This window comes from Artibeus jamaicensis, unplaced genomic scaffold (genome assembly GCF_021234435.1).
Source record: "Artibeus jamaicensis isolate MK-2021 breed Jamaican fruit bat unplaced genomic scaffold, CSHL_Jam_final scaffold_1283, whole genome shotgun sequence".
Classification (NCBI taxonomy): domain Eukaryota; kingdom Metazoa; phylum Chordata; class Mammalia; order Chiroptera; family Phyllostomidae; genus Artibeus; species Artibeus jamaicensis.
In genome coordinates this window covers 8,784,169-8,802,932 of record NW_026522028.1, presented here as the reverse complement: position 1 = coordinate 8,802,932, position 18,764 = coordinate 8,784,169, and the positions used below count along the sequence as shown (strand labels likewise).

General features: G+C 42.7%; 1 protein-coding gene across 1 annotated transcript; it reads left to right on the top strand.

Moving 5' to 3' along the window:
* Positions 1 to 5,995: 5,995 nt before the first annotated feature.
* Positions 5,996 to 18,445, top strand: LOC119038955 (melanoma-associated antigen E1-like). Its single transcript, XM_053655769.1, is given in 7 exon segments — positions 5,996 to 6,129; positions 6,672 to 6,792; positions 6,871 to 7,215; positions 7,218 to 7,399; positions 7,401 to 7,627; positions 7,630 to 7,765; positions 17,503 to 18,445. Coding segments are annotated over 7 exon segments (2,088 nt in total).
* The last annotated feature ends 319 nt before the right edge of the window (positions 18,446 to 18,764 follow it).

Sequence of the window (18,764 nt, the reverse complement as noted above, 5' to 3'; positions counted from 1 at the left end):
TAAGTAGACATGAAAAAAGAGACTTTTGGCCCTGGCTGGGTGGCACCACCCTGTACACCAAAAGATTGTGGGTTCAATTCCTGGTCATGGCACATACCTAGACTGTGGTTCCAATCCCCAGTCAGGACACATATGGGAGGCGACTGATTGATGTCTCTCTCTCACATAGATGTTTCTCCTTCCTCTGTCTCTCAAATCAATAAAGCATATCTTTGGGTGACAATTTAAAAAGAACAAGAGAGAGAGACCATTTGATGTTCACCACCACTTTTCTTGGTGGTGTCTGAGGTTTGTGCTCCCTCTTTTATTATTCCACACTAGAAATTCAAAGAAGGCAATGCTAACATTCATCCCTAATTGTTAGGCAGTATGCTAAAAAGTACAGATAAGAAAAAAATGTTTTGGGTTTTTTTTGTGGTTGTTATATTTAAGTTATATGATAAACGAAGCATTGTTCTTTAAAACTAATTTTATGTTGCCAAAAATCTCAACTCATCCTCACATTTAATCTCTAGAGACATATGGAAACAGCGTGAGTAATTGGTTAAGACTTAAAGAGTGAGACAGAAATTAATGATGTAGGTGAATATTAGTGTATGAGATAAAGTCAGTGAAGTAGTGACCATAGGCACTGAGTTGTGGCTGATAAGTCCCTGATTAGATGTATAGTTAAGGGATGATAGAAGTATATAGTAGAGATGGGGTAAGGATGTGTGTTGCATGAATCACTCACAAAAATAATGTTATCTTAATAACTGGTTTGTGGTTAAAAAAATCAATGGGAATATCAAAATGTTATATGCATGAGCACAGCCATATCAAATGCATAAGTAAAACACAGTGGTCAATGTGGTGAATGATTAAAAAGTAGACTATTTTTGAGCAAAGTACCATGTACCTATGAGGCTAACAGTCAAAAAATTTATCCTTTAAAACAGAATTTAGGAAATATATAAATTTCCCAAACACTACTTCCTACTCTCTTGTTTGGGACATGTGCATTCAGGCCACATATACATTAGTTTAACATAACTTTAGTTTAACATAACTTACTATTTTCCACAGTTTAAAGGAAATTATACAGTAATGCACTTCCATTATGATAATAAAAAATACTTATTAGCAACACTGTATAAGGTTAAACTAACTACTTTAAAAAAACATTTCTGGCTCAAAAAATTAATCATCTAGAACTTATTTAGCCTTAAGTACAAAGCACTATTACCTTGTTATTTTTCTTACTGCAACATTTGGAATTGGGTCAGTTATCACCAATAAATATTAGGAATTCATTCTAAATAAAGAGTAGGCTGAGCCCTAAAATGTCTGAGAAAAAGAAAAAAATATATATAACACTGCTGAAAAAAAATCAGTTGAAGAATATATCTACAACACTATTACAGCCATGTGAAATGCAAAGCTAAGAAGGATTATGTAATAGTTGACTTATGTTTTATCAATAAATTTCAAAAAGAGGATGATGAAGCATTATCAGTGAAAATTAGATACTCGTGCTTCTTTATAGTTTATTTGTTCTATTCTGAATCATATTTGGACTCTCATTATTATATGATATTCATAAATCATATTCACAAAACAAGTGTACTAATGAATACGTATGTGTAGCCCATCCCCTGTCAATATATAGCATCATTTTACCACCTCACAAAGATTAGTTGTGCTTTTCCAGGACAATTCCAATACACTGCCTCCACATTGCTCCTTTCCACAGTGTGCCATTTTGAACTACAGATTAGATTGGCTTGTTCTAGAATCTTTAACAGTTTTATTAAGTTATAAATTATATACAATAAACTGCATACCTTAAAGGACACATTTGAAAAAATTTGTAGTATGTATACTTTCATATAACCACCACTAAATTCAACATAATGAATATTCCATCACCCCCAAAAGGTTCCTCAGGTTCCTTTGAATCTCTTTAACATCACTCCCAGACAACAATAGAATGGCATTCATAACATCACTATACATTAGTTTACATATCCTAGAATTTTACATAAATGGGGGAATCATACAGTGTGTGCTGTTTTCTTTTGCTTATTTCACATAAAATAATTATTTAGGGATTCTTGCATGTTATAGCTTGTGTCAAGAGTACATTCTTTTTACTTTTTTTAAATTTTTTTTATTGATTATGCTGTTACAGTTGTTCTATTCCCCCTTTCATCCCCCTCCACCCTACCCCCCCATACCCACCATTACCCCCCTTTAGTTTATGACCATGTGTCTCAAGTCCTTCAGATTCTATATTTCCCATGCTATTCTTGCCCCCCCTTCTATTTTCTATCTACTGTCTATGCTACTTATTTTCTGTACCTTCTCCCCCCTTCTCCTCTTCCCACTCCCCTATTGCTAACCTTCCTTGAGATCTTCATTTCTATGTTTCCACTCCTGATCTAGCTGTCCTTTTAGTTTTGTTTTAGGTGTTCTTGTTCATAACTGTGAGTTTGTTGTCCTTTCACTGTTCATGTTTGTTTTTTTTTTAACTTCGTTTTCTTAGATAAGTCCCTTTAACATTTCATATAATAAGGGCTTGGTGATGATGAACTCCTTGAATTTGATCTTATCTGAGAAGCACCTTATCTGTCCTTCCATTCTAAATGAAAGTTTTGCTGGATAAAGCAATCTTGGTTGTAGGTCTTTGGATTTCATGACTTGGAATACCTCTTTCCAGCCCCTTCTTGCCTGTAAGGTCTCTTTTGAGAAATCAACTGACAGTCTGATGGGGACTCCTTTGTAGGTGACTGTCCCCTTAGCTCTTGCTGCTTCTAGGATTCTCTCCTTCATTTTAATCTTGGCTAATGTAATGATGATGTGCCTTGGTGTGTTTCTTCTTGGGTCCAACTTCTTTGGGACTCTCTGAGCTTCCTGGATTTCCTGGAAGTCTATTTCCTCTGCCAGATTGGGGAAATTCTCCTTTATTATTTGTTCAAATAAGTTTTCCACTGGTGGCTGTGCCTTTCCCCCTTCTGGTACCCCTATAATTCAGATGTTGGAGCGCTTAAAGATGTCCTGGAGGTTCCTAAGACTCTCCTCATTTCTTTGAATTCTTGCTTCTTGACTCTTTTCTGTTTGGCCATTATTTGCTTTCTTCTGGCCCACTCCATTGATTTGAGTCCCAGTTTCCTTTTCATTGCTATTGGTGTCCTGTGCAATTCCATTCATTTCAATTAGTTTCACCTTCATATATTTGTCTAATTTGTGGCTATAATCAACCAGTTCTGTGAGGATCCTGCTGACCAGTGTTTTAAACTGTGCATCTGAGAGTTTTGCTATTTCTTCATCGCTTAGATCTATGGGCTCTGGGGCTTTGAGATCTTCTTGTGACATTTTTGGTCTGTTCGGGCCCTTTAAGTGTGAGAAGCGGCACCTTGGACTCCCAGGTTGCAGAGGGGGTTGCCATTTCCCCGCTCTGACCGTGCTGCATGTGGAGGCGTGGTCAGAGCGGGGAAATGGCGACCCCCTCTGTTGTTTCTCACAGCTGGGTGAGGAGCAGAGGCTTATGTGGTTCACCTGGGCCGGGCCACTCAGAGTCGCTGGGTTATGACGCTGTATGTGGAGGCGGGGTCAGAGGAGGGAAATGGTGGTGCCCTCCACTGCCGCACACCGCGGGGACCTGTGGCGGGTCCCCGCCCCGTCCAACCGCCCACTCCCTCGCCTGTCCACCCGCGCACAAATGCGCGACCACAGTCAACACGCAGCACTGCTCCCCCGCTGTCTCCCCCGTGGTCGCTCGTCTGGTTGCTCGCTGGGTTGCTCACTAGGTCCAACCCTGCGCCTGGATTCCGCACCTCTGGATTCTGCGCACCTGAGTCTATCTGACCGAGTCCTCCTGTGCAACCCCACTTCACCAGCCGCTGGTTTCGCCCCTTACCGGTCAGGCTGAAGAATTTATTGTTAACCGACTTCCGAAAAGTTCAATTTTCCATGTTCTGGCTGTGTTTTCTGTTGCTAATATTTAGTTGTCTCTAAACTTGGTTGTGTGAGAAGGCACGGCACATCCACCTATGTCTCCATCTTGGCGGAAGTCCATTCTTTTTACTTCTGAATAGTGTTCCATGGTATATAAACACCACAGTTTGTTTACCTATTCAGCTGTTGGCAGACCAGGGTGTCAGCCTCAGATGATGCTCCACCCCCTTCTCCAAAGCAGAGAAAACTCATGGAGCCTGAGCCCTCCATCAGCCTCATGGTCCTGCCCAAGTGTCAGCACTAGAAGGTTCCACACAGGGAAGGCCCAATCCAAAGCCCAAAGAAAACCCCAGGGAGCCCGGCACCTGCCATCAGCCCTGGGAGACTCCAGGTGTACGCAGGTGGCTTTGAGTGATGCATACACCTGACTTCCCTGACTGGTGGTTCCAGGAGGTGAGGAGGATATTTGACCAGGTGCCTGTCTCAGACTAGGCTTCTCCCCTCCCCCATGGCACAAAGAGTGCCTGAGATTAGACCCCTTGTATGAGCCCTGGGAGATCCCACACAAAGATAAACCCACAACAGAATATGGGGGTACCACAGCATTATGCTCACAGGGTTTTCTGGGGAAGCTGGAGAGGGATGTGTGGCACACTTACTTCTACCTTAACCATCTGTTGCATAGGAGATCACAAATGAGATGGCACGCATCTGGTCACCAGAGAGAGGAATCCAGTTTCCGCAGCCGGTAAAGTAAGAATAATCAATAAGTTTGGGGCACTTCTTATTCCAAGGGACAACCGCACAGTCCTGCCCCACGGTCAACTCTAGAAGCTTCTATGCAGGGATGGCCTAATACAATGACCTCAGAACTCTCCTTCAGGGAACTCAGGCAATTAATAGTATTGGACCAGGAAGTTGTCATCAAGACAACAGGGATTCCAGGTCATTTTGGGAGTCAGTGAAGGATCATAAGGGAGTTTGGTATGCAGAGCTCCCCTCTCAGATAGTACAGGAAATGGAAACAGCACAGAGCCTGCACCTTCCACCAGGCTGGGAGACTCCAGGTGGAGGTGGCTTTTAAGCAGCACACCTGACTTCCTTGGCTGATGCCTCCAGTAGGTGAGGAGGATATTTGACCAGTTGTCCTCAGGCCACAGTTCTTGCATCCCCCATAATTGAGGAAGCTCTAGGGAGCCTGGCCCCTGCCTTCAGCTTTGGGAGACCCTGGCAGCAGGGCAGGGGTAGTTGGCTTAAACTAGCACACCTGACTTACTTGAATGGCAGCTCTAAGAGTTGAGGAGGATTTTCACCAAGGTGTCTGCCTCAAGTCAGGCACTGCCAGGAGTTAGTGAATGACCCTCTTTGGGTTTGGGGGAAAACTCTTCCCCAACAGAGTCTAGCCCTTGATGTGAGCCCTGGGTGACCCTTGGCATGTCAATAAGGCCCATATGCCCCACATTTCAGCTTTGGTGGTGGCAGATGTATGTGAGGAAATGGGTGCATAAAAGCTTTGGTGTAAGCCAGACAATTCAGGTTAGCAGAGGGAAGAGTCCCAGGGTGACTTTGAGTTTAGTTCAGAACCTTGAGAAACTACCGAAGAAATTCCTCATTCAGGACAAAGGGAACCCTAGAGATTACACTTCCTGCCATAAGCCCTGGTGACCCCATAGCAGAGCTTTCAGGGTAAGATTTCCTCACTTTGTCCTCAGCAGTCACAGAGGAGGATCCAATTAGAAGGATGTGACTTTGGCCCTTTTAGATGTCAAAGTAAGCATTGAGAAGGGTATACAGAGTCACATTCTTCCTCTGTGAGAAGTCCTGGAGAGATCTGCTATCCTTGAATCTACTCCCTCCACCCCCACATATTCCAGAGTATCAGGTGGAGAAATCCTTGGTCTGATTGCTACAATCCTCAAGTCTGCAGAAGGAAGGATATCAGGCAGTCAAGGGAAGGAGCCACAAAAGCAATCTAAGGATTGAGGGACCAGCTCATCAAAGAACAAAAGGTATTTCAAAGAGCTTTACCTGTCATACTATTCCTGGGGACAGGAGGCGCATGGGGAAGATATGTAAAACTGAGGCCTTCCCAAACTTCTCTGCAGACTTTCGTGAATATGAGGGCCTTGCTCCAAGAAGATTAAGTCTAAGGTCAGCTAAGGGTACAGCCCAAGGCTGTGCAAAAAAGAAATGGTGAGGACACTTGAGTGAGGAGTGAGAACCCTGATCATCCCAGGATGCAGATGGTCCTACAGAGCTCTGCTATTGCTGTCATCCCGTGGTATACTCCTGTTGGTGTGCTCAGATAAGATTCCCACCTCAGCTCCTCACCCATAATGTTATGGAGGTGAGGGCATTGGAATAAGGAGTCAGAATCAAAGCAATTCAGTAGAGAAGACACCTCAAATCCTGTCAGAAGTACAGGTAATGGCTCTGAAAGTGAACAGAAAGAAACATCTACTACTCAAGAACATAGGAGGCTCCACAGGGCCCAGACTTGTCTGACCTTGTATCAGCTACAGTAAGAGCCAGGTAGGGCTGGAAAGCTGCAGCCTAAGGTAAACCCTAGTTACCCTCACAGACTCCTCAGGAGAAAGGTAGCTTGGAGATGAGTGCAGCATCATGAGTTCCTAGAACAGTGTCCTCAAGTCAACCTGCAGAGATAGCTTTTGATAAGGCCCCAGGTTGTATCTCCCTGCTAAAGGCATAACACAATTTTATCCTCTTTCCTCCAGGTCATCTTTCTCACACTCCTGCTTGCTAAACCTGACCAGTGTCATCATGCCTCAGGGACAGAAGAATACGTTTTGTGCTCATGAGAAATGCCACAAAGCCCAAGAGAAGTCCAGAGATCTAGTGGGTGCCCAGGTCACTGTACCAGAGGAAGAAAAGAGACCTTCCTCCTAATCTTCTGATTTCAATGATGATTCTCAGAGTTCACCTGCAACTGAAACACCCAGCAATCCTCAAGTGCCTGGGGGAGTCAGCTCCATCACCACAAATGCTGAGGTCATTTCAAACACAATATTTAATGAAGGTGCCAACAATCAAGTGGAGAAAATGCCAAATGCCTTACATGCCAAGGATATCACTGAGTCCCACCACAGAAACCCTCTGGATGAAGGGGTGGTTGTGTTTGTGTACTACCTACTGTATAAATGTCAAAGAAAAGAGCCCATTACCAAGGTGGATATGCTGAAAAATGCAGTTCAAGTGTACAAGCATCACTTCCATAAGATCCTCAGGAGAGCTTCTGAGCACTTGGAGCTGGTCATCCAGTGCTTGACATCAAGGAAGTGTATTCTAACAAGAATACCTATATCTTCATCAACAAACTGGAGCTAAGCTATGATTCAAGAGAATACAGAGGTGTGCCCAAGACCGCTTTGCTGATGACTATCCTGGGCATGATCTTTATGAAGAGCAACTGTGCCCCTGAAGAGGAAGTCTAGAAAGTGATTAATGGGGCTGCATGTTGGGAAGAAGAACTTTGGTGAACCTAAGAAGATCATCACAGATGATTTGGTGAAAGAAAACTACCTGGAGTGCTGCCAGGTGTCTGGCAGTGATTCTCCACACTATGAGTTCCTGTGAGGCCCAAGAACCCATGCTGAAACCAGCAAGATGAAAGTGCTAGAGTTCATGGCCAAGATGAATGATACCGTCCCCAGTGAGTTCTCACACTATTATGAAGGAGAGATGAGGAAGAGAGAGCCCTAGCCAGAGTAGTAGCCAGGGCTCACATTTCTTCCTTGGCCAGGGCACACTCCAAGATTATGACCAGCAGCTTATGCCCCAAGGAAACACTGAGGAAGATTATTTACTATGTGCTTGAAGAGAACAGCTAATGTTCTCATTAGTGAAAGGTTGGGGTTGGGCTAGAGATAAGAGTTTATAACATGTTTGTGTTTCTGTTGTATGTGGTAACTTGGATATTTGTGTAAATGTTGCTCCTTTTAATACAAGGTTTAACTAACTTCATATTCTGAGTTAATGACTGATCTATAAGTCAAACAGTTATTGATGTTTATGAGGTTTAAGAGTATGACTTTTACTGTTTTGGTATGTTGACTATAATTAAAGATAAATTTAACAAAATAAAAAATTATTAAGTTCATTTACAGGAACTAGTATAAAGGACACATGGACAACTAAGGGGGGTGGAAATGGGAGGGAGGTGGGGAGCATTGGGTGGTGGGCTGGGATGGGAGTAAAAGGCAGAAAACTATACTTGAACAACAATTAAATAAATTTAAAAAATTATTAACTTCATTAAATCCATTTCTCATTTGAGAAAAGATACTATGATTTATAATTTCCTCGGTAGCTCATGCATGCATCTAATAATTAGCCTAATAAAATTACATTTTAAAATTGCAAAAATTTGCTATTTTCTAGAACAAATGGGGAAATCTTCTCTATTTAGTTATTTGGAAAAAAATCATAGTAGTGTATTGCTCGGACATTTTCTTGGAAATGTGGAAGAATTTAGTAGAAAAATATTTGGGATTAAGGTTACAGAAGTAAAGTAATACATGATAAATGTTTGCATTCTCTTGTCACTTTTATTTTGTTGTTCTGTGAAATTAAGAGAGATATTTTTGGATGTGCTTAGATTACTCAAAATGTAGAATTAATTGAATCATAATAAATTAGATCTCTTGCACATTCACTCATTTATTTCTCAAACATTCTTTGAGCCTCTGCTCTTTGGGAGGCTCCTTGCTAATGCTGGAGATGTCAGAATCAAAAAGAGTCATTGTACCCATACAATGGTCAAGTCTAGGAGGAACTCTCAAGTCAGAAAGATGGTGAGATATATCCTAAGACCTAAGGACAAATACAAAGATGGAGAGAGGTCATGGAGGACCTCTATGTGAGCAGTCATGTGTAAATGTCCTGAGGCAAGCAAATGGCATGTCTTTTGGTGTGAGTCAATTTTATGTTAAGATGGGTGGAGGGTCAGATAGGGAGGCTGTGGTTGGGGGTGGCAGTGGCCAGACCCTCAGACGTTGTGTCCAGAGTTGAGACACAAAACCTGAGAAGGTGCTTCCAACAGTCACTTTAAGATCATAAATTAGCCAGTGAGAAACTTCCACCTGAGGCAGGAATGGGATATGTCCTCTACCTTCATCCTAGTGCAGGTGAACACAGTCTACAAAGTAGGTATTTTGTATATACTATTGCCATGGAATCTTTGAGAAATAAGGGTGATAATGCGTTAACATGTGATGCTCAAAAGCCACTGTGTTTGCACGCTTTACCTTAGGCTGAAAAAGACAGATCACGATTTATAGGGCATTTGTTTGAATATAAATTGACAAACTGAAAGTGAGAAATGGACAGTTTGATGAGAGTGAGCAAGTTAGTCCTTGACTCCTTTTACAGGACCCTTGTATACATCTATTCAGAACTTTCTCTCAATTGCTTATAAACAATCCCCAACATTTTCCCTAGCAAGTTACTTAATATTCTTGGTAAGAAGCATTATCACTGAGTTGGTGTGTTACATCTCACATGGCTGTATAGTGTTTGACATCTCCAGGATAAAAATAAATTTAAAAATTCCAAGATGTGAAATAGGTGATCTTTGAGGTCAAAATTGAATAGTGATAATACTAATTATCAAAGATTGAATACATACCAGTCACTGGACCAGGTGCCTCAAACAAATTATTTACATTCTAGCAGTCCAACTTCATAAGGCACACATGAACCAGGCAGCAAGATGATCACACCAAGTCCAGTTCAGAGGAAGAATCTGAGGCACACATTGCTTTGAATTTTTCATGAGTTGAAATAGCTCTTAAGAGACAAGCTTGACAATAAAGACCTGGTCTGGTACTTCTAGAACTTATACTGCTCCACTCCTCCCTGCCTAAGGCTGGCCTTGTGTGTATTAATTTATTTCTCTTACTATTCCATGTTTCTCAGGCTGTAAGAAGAAAGAGCCTGTGGCTAAAGTGCACAGAGCAGGCCTAAAAAAGGAAGGCGAAAATGAGAATCAAACACAATTTGGGGATCATCTGGGGTTTAGTTTACCTAGTATCCTCCTGTCCCCAACCCAGGCTTCCTTGAGAGCTGACTCTCCCCTGTGCCCAGCCCCAGCCCTTCTCCTAGGCCTTCCCTAGTGTGTGTCCCGTACAGACTGGAACCTGTCCTGCCAGCCAGCTCTTCTCTGCATCCTCCTCTGCAGGGTGCAACTGCTTGCTGTGGAATGCATATCCCATAACCCCTGCCCTCTTGACCTAGAGCATCCCAAATCCTTGCAGATCCTGGCCTTCACGGTGGGCCCCTATGATAGCAGCAGCCCCTTCCACACAGTGACTCATTTCAGATGGTGAAGTTTAGACAACTCCTTCATTGCCACCCCTGACTGCCTCTACCAAACTCTTAATGTTTGTTTTTGCCAAATCTGCTGATTGGTAGACTGATTTGGCAGGAAACCTGCAGAGCCTTGGTTTATAAACCAGACCTAGGGAGGACATTTTAAAATATCCATGATAATTGCAGTAGAATTTTAAAACATTTTTACTTTTATTTTTTCAATTACAGTTTAGATTCAATATTACTTTGTATTGGTTCCAGGTGTGCAGCATAGTAGTTAGAGGATCCTAAACTTTCCAAAACATCCCCACCACATCTCTCCAGTCATCTTGGAATGATACATAGTTATTATAATATTATTGACTATCTTCCCTGCAGTAGAATTTTAGTGGAGTGTCTTAATTGACTGAGCAGGCCACTAAATATATACCCAGATGAGGGGGCTTAACTAAGTGGCCAAGAACCAAAGCCTTGCTCCTAAGAGGCAGATGGGGAAGGCCCGAGGAATCCACCATGGAACAAACTCCACTATGAAGCAAATATTGCCAGAGGTTGGAGTCTCACAGACCCCGTAGGCTTCTCATAAACTTATAGTACTTTTTTTCTGGCTACTGTAACAAATTATCACAAATTTAGTGGTTTAGAGCAGCACATGTTTATTGTATCAGTGGGTATAATCATATTTCTGTAGGGATAAAGGTTGGGGTGGCTCTGCTAGATTCTGTGCTTAGATTTTCACAGGCCCAAGTCCAGCTTTCAGCTGCTGGGCTTCTCATCATGAGCTCTGGGAAGAATCTCCTTCCCAGATCTTTCCGGTTGTGGCAGAATTCAATTCCTTGTGGTAGTGGGACTGAGGCTCTATTCCCTGACTGTCTCCTGCAGTTGACATTGCTTGGCCTGGTCTCTCTCCAGTCTTTATGTTGGGCCATATATTTTGACACAGCAATGAAATATTGGAGCCTTCTCACGTGTGGAATCCCTCTACCCTTCCCCTCTGCTTCATCTCTCTTTTGCCTCCAAGAGAAAGTCCTCTGCTTATAAGGGTTCATGTGATTACATTGGGCCCACCCAGATAATCCAATGTCTACTGTGAAGTTGGTTTCATTCCCTTATGTGTCTACAAAGTGTCTTTGGCCATGTAATGTAACATAATCACAGGTTTCAGGGAAAATACATGTGCATCTTCATGGAGCTATTATTCAGGCTACCACCAAGGTAGAAAATGTGTCCCTGGCAGACATGCCAGCTTTGATAAGAAAAATAATAATAATTTACCATCATTCTCCTGACTCTTGTCTGTATCTGCTCCAGGGGGAAAATCCAGACCTTTCAGTGTGTCTAAAGGCACCTGTGCAAGCGTTCAGGCAGTTTCTCTAGGTGGTGGGTAGCAGAGACTCACAAGTTGTGATTTTGACCTTGTAGAGAGGAAGAAGAGAATTCTCAGTGTACTGGGATTAGAGAGGTTGTTGGAAAAGTCAGTGCAGAATGGTGCTATGAAGTGAAGAAGGGTGATGCCTCCATGCTAAGATTTCCAGTGTCCTTAGAGAAATTGGTGTGATCCTATATTTGAAAATGCTGGTCACATAATAGGTGCTAGACAAATTTGGAGTGTTGCAAGGCAGTTTGAGCCTTTTCAGAAACTTCTCCAAGAATGTAAAGGATTTTTGTATGCAGATTGTAAGTGTTGCACTTTACTGAGCACCTACTCTGTGATTGTTGATAGGGAGACTGTAAGTGTCCATGTAAGCTGTGCCTTGCTCTCCTCCTGGGCACTATATTTTCCAGTCCCCTTGCATTAAGAAGGGTTTTGTGACAACCATTGCCACTGAAATATGAACAGAAGCAAAGTTTATTTTTTCTAGACCACCAGGGCACTAGAGAAAGTTGGTGTGCTACTTTCTGCTTTCTATTCAATTCAGCAGCAACTGTTGAGATCCTGTGTTGAGATGTAAAGTCACATGATGGGAGTAGCCTTCATCCCTGGGCCACTTGACAACAGAGATTCTGCCTACCTGTGTGAGATTTAATGTGCATGAAAAGAAAGTTCTGTAGTGTTAGGTCATTCAGGTTTCAGGCTTCTTCCATCACAATGACTAGCAGTTACTTATCTGAGTAACACACAGCTTCTCTTTCTGTTGTATTCTAACTTAGATAAACTAATTACAATAGAAATAAAGCATATATTGTTGATGCTAAAAAAATCTAAAAATGTGAACTAATCACACTCCTGCCTCCTTTCTATGGTTCTGTAAAATTAGGCCATATTAGAATAAACCACAACTAAAAATCTTGCATGTATAATTTTTAAGTTTATTCTAGAGTTTTTCTTAAATATATGTGCTAGAAGAATACACTATTGATAACTTCCTTTCAAAATGTCTCTAGTGAGCACTGAGACCAACTCCTGAGTATCACAGTAGCATAGGAACCCCATTCTCACTCCAGCTTACCATACATTTTATCTGTATTGCTTCTGCACTGTACCTCACTTGTGAATAATAGGTTTTATGGCTCCTACCTCATCAGAAGTTGTTGGGGGTTCATGTTGGCATCTCTCTGTTCTTCTCCATATCCACTCTCCCCAACACAGTATATATGCAGGTTTTCAACGGATATGAACTGAGGTATTGAAGGAGGAAGGCTTAGGGTCAGATTTTAGAGAAGGAATGCTCGGTTGAGAGGCCAAAACAAAGCTTCACTCACTATAGCACATGAACCACAGTGGTGGACCTGAGAAGCATGATACTCATAACATAAATATAAACATCTTCCTGTAATGTAATCATCAAAATAAATTCATGTACAGGGGTGAGTAAAAGTAGGTTTACAGTTGTGAGTATACTAAACACAGAGTTAATAAATCTACTCTAATAATCATAATTTGCATGTCTTTTTCCATATGAACAATGTAGACCTACTTTTGCCCTTCTTGTAGTGAGTGTTTACTGAATGCCACAACCTTTTCTTTGACCTATCTTTTCTAATCCTTTTCTGACATCCTACTAAGTAAGGACAGTCCTTTTTTTTTTTTCAGATGAGAAAATTGAAACGCAGAGAACTTGTCCAAACTGGTAGGGCAGAATTTTAAAAAGGGAAAAAGACACTGTGAGTTTTTAAGATACATGTGTAATGGTGTATATCATGTTCCGACTCTTGCCCTTGTTATTGAATAAAATTAATGCAGGATCTTTCTGTGAGAGTACATATAGATCCACCTCAATCTTTTAACTACTCCCTAGAATTCTAAGGGGCATGTGCCATAAATGATGTACCCATTCTCTTCCTGATGTACACATAAGCTGTTCCTCATTTCTTGCTACATTTAACAGAACTGATAACAGCATCATTGAACATGGTTGTTGCACAAATGTGGAAGTTTTCTTATAGGAAAGGTTAAATAATGTATAAATTGGATTAAAGTGGAAATAACTTGGTGATTGTAAATATTTTTAACATTTCTGAAATTGTATTCCTATAATTCTCACAAATTAATTTACATGAATAACCAATATTCTTACAGATATTTAATTTTATCAATTTTAAATTTGGAGGAACATTTTTGCTGCAATTATATTGTCTCAGCTTTAATTTGTATTTCCCTCTTTTATAATCAGGTTGAGCAAAAAATTAACATACTCCCTCACTCATATGAAATAGGATTTCTACATTGGTATCTTATTACCAGGATATCTCTGGGCTCATGCTTTAAAAATTCTTGATAGGTATTTAAGTTTTCACAACAATTTGAGAAGCAAGGTTTTGTAAGAATGACCAGGTGCCAGGAAATGAGCCTGGGCAGGAAAATATCAGTAACTGAGTAACACTAGGAAGATCAGAGTGGGTTATATGGGGTGGGGAGAAGGAGAGCAATTTCTAGATAGATCATGTATTAAAACAAGTCCACAGGGCCCAGGACAGCTGGAAGTCAGGGATCTGTATGCAGACTTCATCAAAAGGCAAACAAAAGTACCAGAAGGAAAAAAGATGGAGAATCTGGCAGAGTGTATCAGACAACTTACATGCATAAGCTAGAGAATCTCTGAATCATCATTACCAGCATCAAGTTCTAAAGTGATCTGCATAGGCAGATTTATTCAATGCCAAGACCAGAGGCAGGCTTAATACTCCTTCCTACCTTAGAACATTCTCTGCCTACTGTCAGGCAAAGGATACCTGGCTCCCCTGTGTCACCCACCAAGTGATGTTATTGACGGAATTAGGGAGAGCTACATCTTTTCATTACTCTGGGATTTCCAGGCATCCTTGCGAGTGTAGCAGGGCTGAGAGCTATCTTGATGCCAAGTAGAGAAGGCTATTTTTCCCCCTGTCTCTGTGGTACTCCTGCCACTAAGGTTGAGTCTGTGCAAATGGGTGGGATTTGTTGGTGATTTGGGAGAGTTAAAATAGGGCAAGTATTACCAGTAAATAGTGGAAAGGGGTGTGCAGCTACACAGAGGGGAAAATTGGAGGGGGAAATCCCTAAGGAATATTACCTCAGTGACTGTGGCAATAAAGGGTTAAATGTGAACATGCCTTGAAAAACAGTTCAGATGTTATCCCTGCTCATATTGCCTGCCATGGTTCCTGTCTTCTTTGCATAGCAGAGGGTAGATGTACCTTGTGTTTGGTGGTCCGTATTGCTACCAAATACTGACTGGAATAAGGGGCTGGCCTACAATGCAAACACTTGCAGGGTGAATGGAGAACCATTGTGTTAAGTGTAGCTCCTTGTTAAATTGCCTTGAAGGGGGTTGGGTAACAGAAATAGGTGGAATTCAGCTCTATTTTTTAATGTAAAACTCCAACTTGACTGAATTAGAATTTAAAAATTAGATTCTGTGCTAACCATTCACAAGGTCATCACAGTATCTATAATAAATATAGTAAAATCTAAAACTTTAAAGTAAGGACAATGACCAGTCTGTCAGATTCCATAAGCAGATGGAGGAATCTCAGGCCCAAACAGAGATAAAGGTGAAGAATCTAGGTAACATCAGAGGGAGCCAGGAGCTTAGGTAAGGTCCTTGATTGAGTCTGAGGGACCCCCACCACAGAAGCTTATGAACCCTACAGAGTCTAGTCCCTGCTTTTAGTCCTGGTAGGCTCTATGTAGGTATTACCAGCAGTAATGACCTCTGAATTTCTCCTCTGAAGAGTTAGAATTGAAGGTTTTGGACCTGGATGTTAGGCGCAGGTGCATGGAAAATGGGATCCCAGGCATTAACATGAGTAAAGGGCTGTGTGTGAATTCTGAGGGAACTACCCACCACAGAACAGATGGAAAGCACAGTGACCTGCCCCTGCTATAAGTCTGGGAGACCCCAGTATGGCTGTGAGGCTCATATGCCCCTTCATTTTACCCCCTGGAAACTGGAGAATAATATGGGGAGGACCTTGGTTTAAGGCTAGTTAACCAAAGGGAGGAAAACCAGGATCAGCCCAGATAGGGCAGAAGTCCCTATGTCAGTTCTAAGGGAATTCTCCACCCTGAGACCAAAGTCGACCTCACTGAACCCTGCTCCTGTGTCAAAAGTGACAAAGCCCAGGCAAAGGTGTAGGAACTGGTGTTCTGAGATATTAGACTCCCAGGAAAAGCATTGGTCTGAGAGGAGTGGTGTGATGTACAATGAGAGAGGAGCTCTGGTCTCTGCCTGGAGTTAAAGTGAATTTCCTGAGTTAGGTATGGAGGTAGTATCTGTCCCAGCCACGAGAGGCTGCCAGAACATCATGCACCTGCTCTCAAGGGACTCGCAGTGCCGGAACTTTGCTGTCCGCCATGGGAAGCACCAAGCGGCGGTTTAAGGATGTGACGCATCACGAGTTCTGTTCCTGGTTTCTAAGACAAGCCACAGCCTTTCCGTGAGGAGGAGAGCGTCACCTTAAGAGACGGAGGAGCTTCAGGCTGTGCTTTGAATTAAGGTAAAGACCCTAATTTAGTTTAAAGTGGTTTCCAGAGAGTTCTGCCCCTGCTATCAGCCCTGATGGGACCCAGATAGTAATCCTCTGACAGGACAGCCTCCAAGAATGTTTAAAATTTCCCTTGAGGGAACTGAGCAGGGTGAGGGCACTGGACCAGGACATCAGCTTCACACTAGAGGAGCAACAGGTCCCAGGCCCTAGCGTGTGTACAACAAGAACCCTGAGTGAGGTTTGAGGGACAGATGTGGCCCCATGGCACCCCGCCCATATTTTCAGTCCGAGAGATCACAGATTAGGTTGGATTGATGTAAGCCACACTGACTTCTGTTTCTGGTGTCTCGGTGGCTGTGAATACCTTTGAATGGGGGGATGATGGTGTCAGGCGCTGACACACAGGGAAACACCCACTCCCAACAAATGTGACCTCACAAAACCCCACCACTGCTGTGAGCTCTGGGACTCCTCGGTTAAGAGTGTGAGGCTGAGCCACCCTCTCATATTGCCCTTGGGCAGTCTCAGGAAGGTGAAGTCTAGTCTAAGAGGGCAGACTCATTGTCGTTAAAAGGAGGGAACCCAAACATTTCTAGCACTCAATATGAAGACCCTGAGTGAGGACTGAGGGTATATCACCCATCTCAGAACAGTGGGGAGTCACAGAGAGTCTTATCCAAGCCATCAGCCCTGAAGATCCCTCCATGCTGGTGATAAATGCAGTCAGGCAAATATGTTAGACTGAGGCCTCCTTCACTTCCTTCTCTAGACATTCAGGGATTGGAGGGCATAGGTCTTAAATCAGCAGAGGGCCCTACACAAAGTAAAAATGAAGGCACTAAGTGAGGACTGAGCTCCCTGTGCATACCAGGGTAGAGAATGTCCCACAGAGCTTTGTGTGTACTTTCTTCCCTGTGCATCCCTGGGCAGGTGTGATAAGATGAAGTTCTCCTCAGTTCCTCCTGTGGAGTCTCAGAGTGATGAGAGCCTTGAAATGAGGGATCAACATCAGAACAGTAGAGCACAGAGAACTTAGGTCCTGCCAAAAGTGAAGGGGTGACCCTTAATGTGAATTTAAATATTCCCTAACTGAGAACAGAGCCATTGCTATAAGCACCAGTGAGTCCCAAGCAGATCTGGTAGGTAGGAGCTGAGGCACACCTTGGCTATTTCCATGGGGTCCTCAGGGCAGTGGCAAATCAGGGAATAGTAGCCTCTAGGTTCCCCAGAGCAGTTCCCTCAAGGAATACTGCAGAGGTGGCCATCAATAAAGCTAAGGTTTTATCTCCCTGTTGAAGTGACCCCCATATCTCATCCTCTCTTTTTCAGATCACTGAGTCATCTGCCCACTAACCTGCGTCTCTTGTTGAAAGTCATCATGCCTCGGGGTTGGAAGTGTAAAGTTTGCGCCCTTGAAAAACGCCACCAGGCCAGACAAGAGCCCCAGAATCTAGTAGGTGCTCAAGCCACAACAAGATCAAATGAAGGTGCCAGCTACCAGGTGGAACAAAGGTCAAGATCCTCCCAGGCCTTGCCCACCATGGAGTCCCTCCACAGACGCCGTCTAAATGAGAAGGTAATTCTCTTAGTGTATTATCTGCTGTACAAGTATCAAATCAAAGAGCCCATCACGAAGGGAGAGATGGTGAGAAATGTAATCCAAACATACAGAAATCATTTCTTTGAGATCCTCAAGAGAGCCTCTGATTATATGGAGATGGTCTTTGGCCTAGACATGAAAGAATTGGATCCCTACCGGCATGTATATATACTCGTCAACAAACTGGAACCATGCTGTGACACAGTGCTGAATGATGACAGAGGTGTGCCCAAGACTGGTCTGCTGATGACTATCCTGAGTGTGATCTACATAAATCGCAATTGTGCCACTGATGAGCAAGTCTGGGAAACATTGAATGTGATGGGGCTGTATCAGGGGAGGAGGCACTTCCTTTTTGGGGAGCCCAAGAAGCTCATCACAGATTTGGTGAAAGAAAATTACCTGCTGTACCGCCAAGTGCCCCACAGTGATCCTTCACACCATGAGTTCCTGTGGGGTCCAAGAGCCCACATTGAAACTACCAAGATGAAAGTGCTGGAGTTTTTGGCCAAGGTCCATGGTACTGACCCCACTACCTTCCCATTCCTTTATGAAGAGGCTTTGAAAGATGAGGAAGAGAGAGCCCAAGCCCGAGCTGCAGCCAGGGCTCATCGTGCTGCCATGGCCAGGGAACGCTCCAGAGCCAAGGAAAGCAGCTCCTCTCACCCCTAATAAAGTTTGAGGCAGATTCTTCTCTTTGTTGTTAAAAAGAGAAGTCTACCTTCTCAGGAGTACAAAGTTGGGGTGGTATGTAACATATTTGTTTCTGCTCTGTATAGTAACTTAGATAATTTTAAAAGCATTTTTCCTTTTAATTGAAGATTTTAGTAGCTTTATAACCCAAACTTATGCAGGATATGCTCAAACATTTATTGCTTTGAATGAGATTTAAGAGTAAGAGTCTTATTATTTTGTAAAACAAATTGGAAAAAATGTCACCTTGCTTAGTGATATGGAGCAAGACAATATGGCAGTAGAAGAGGCATTTCCA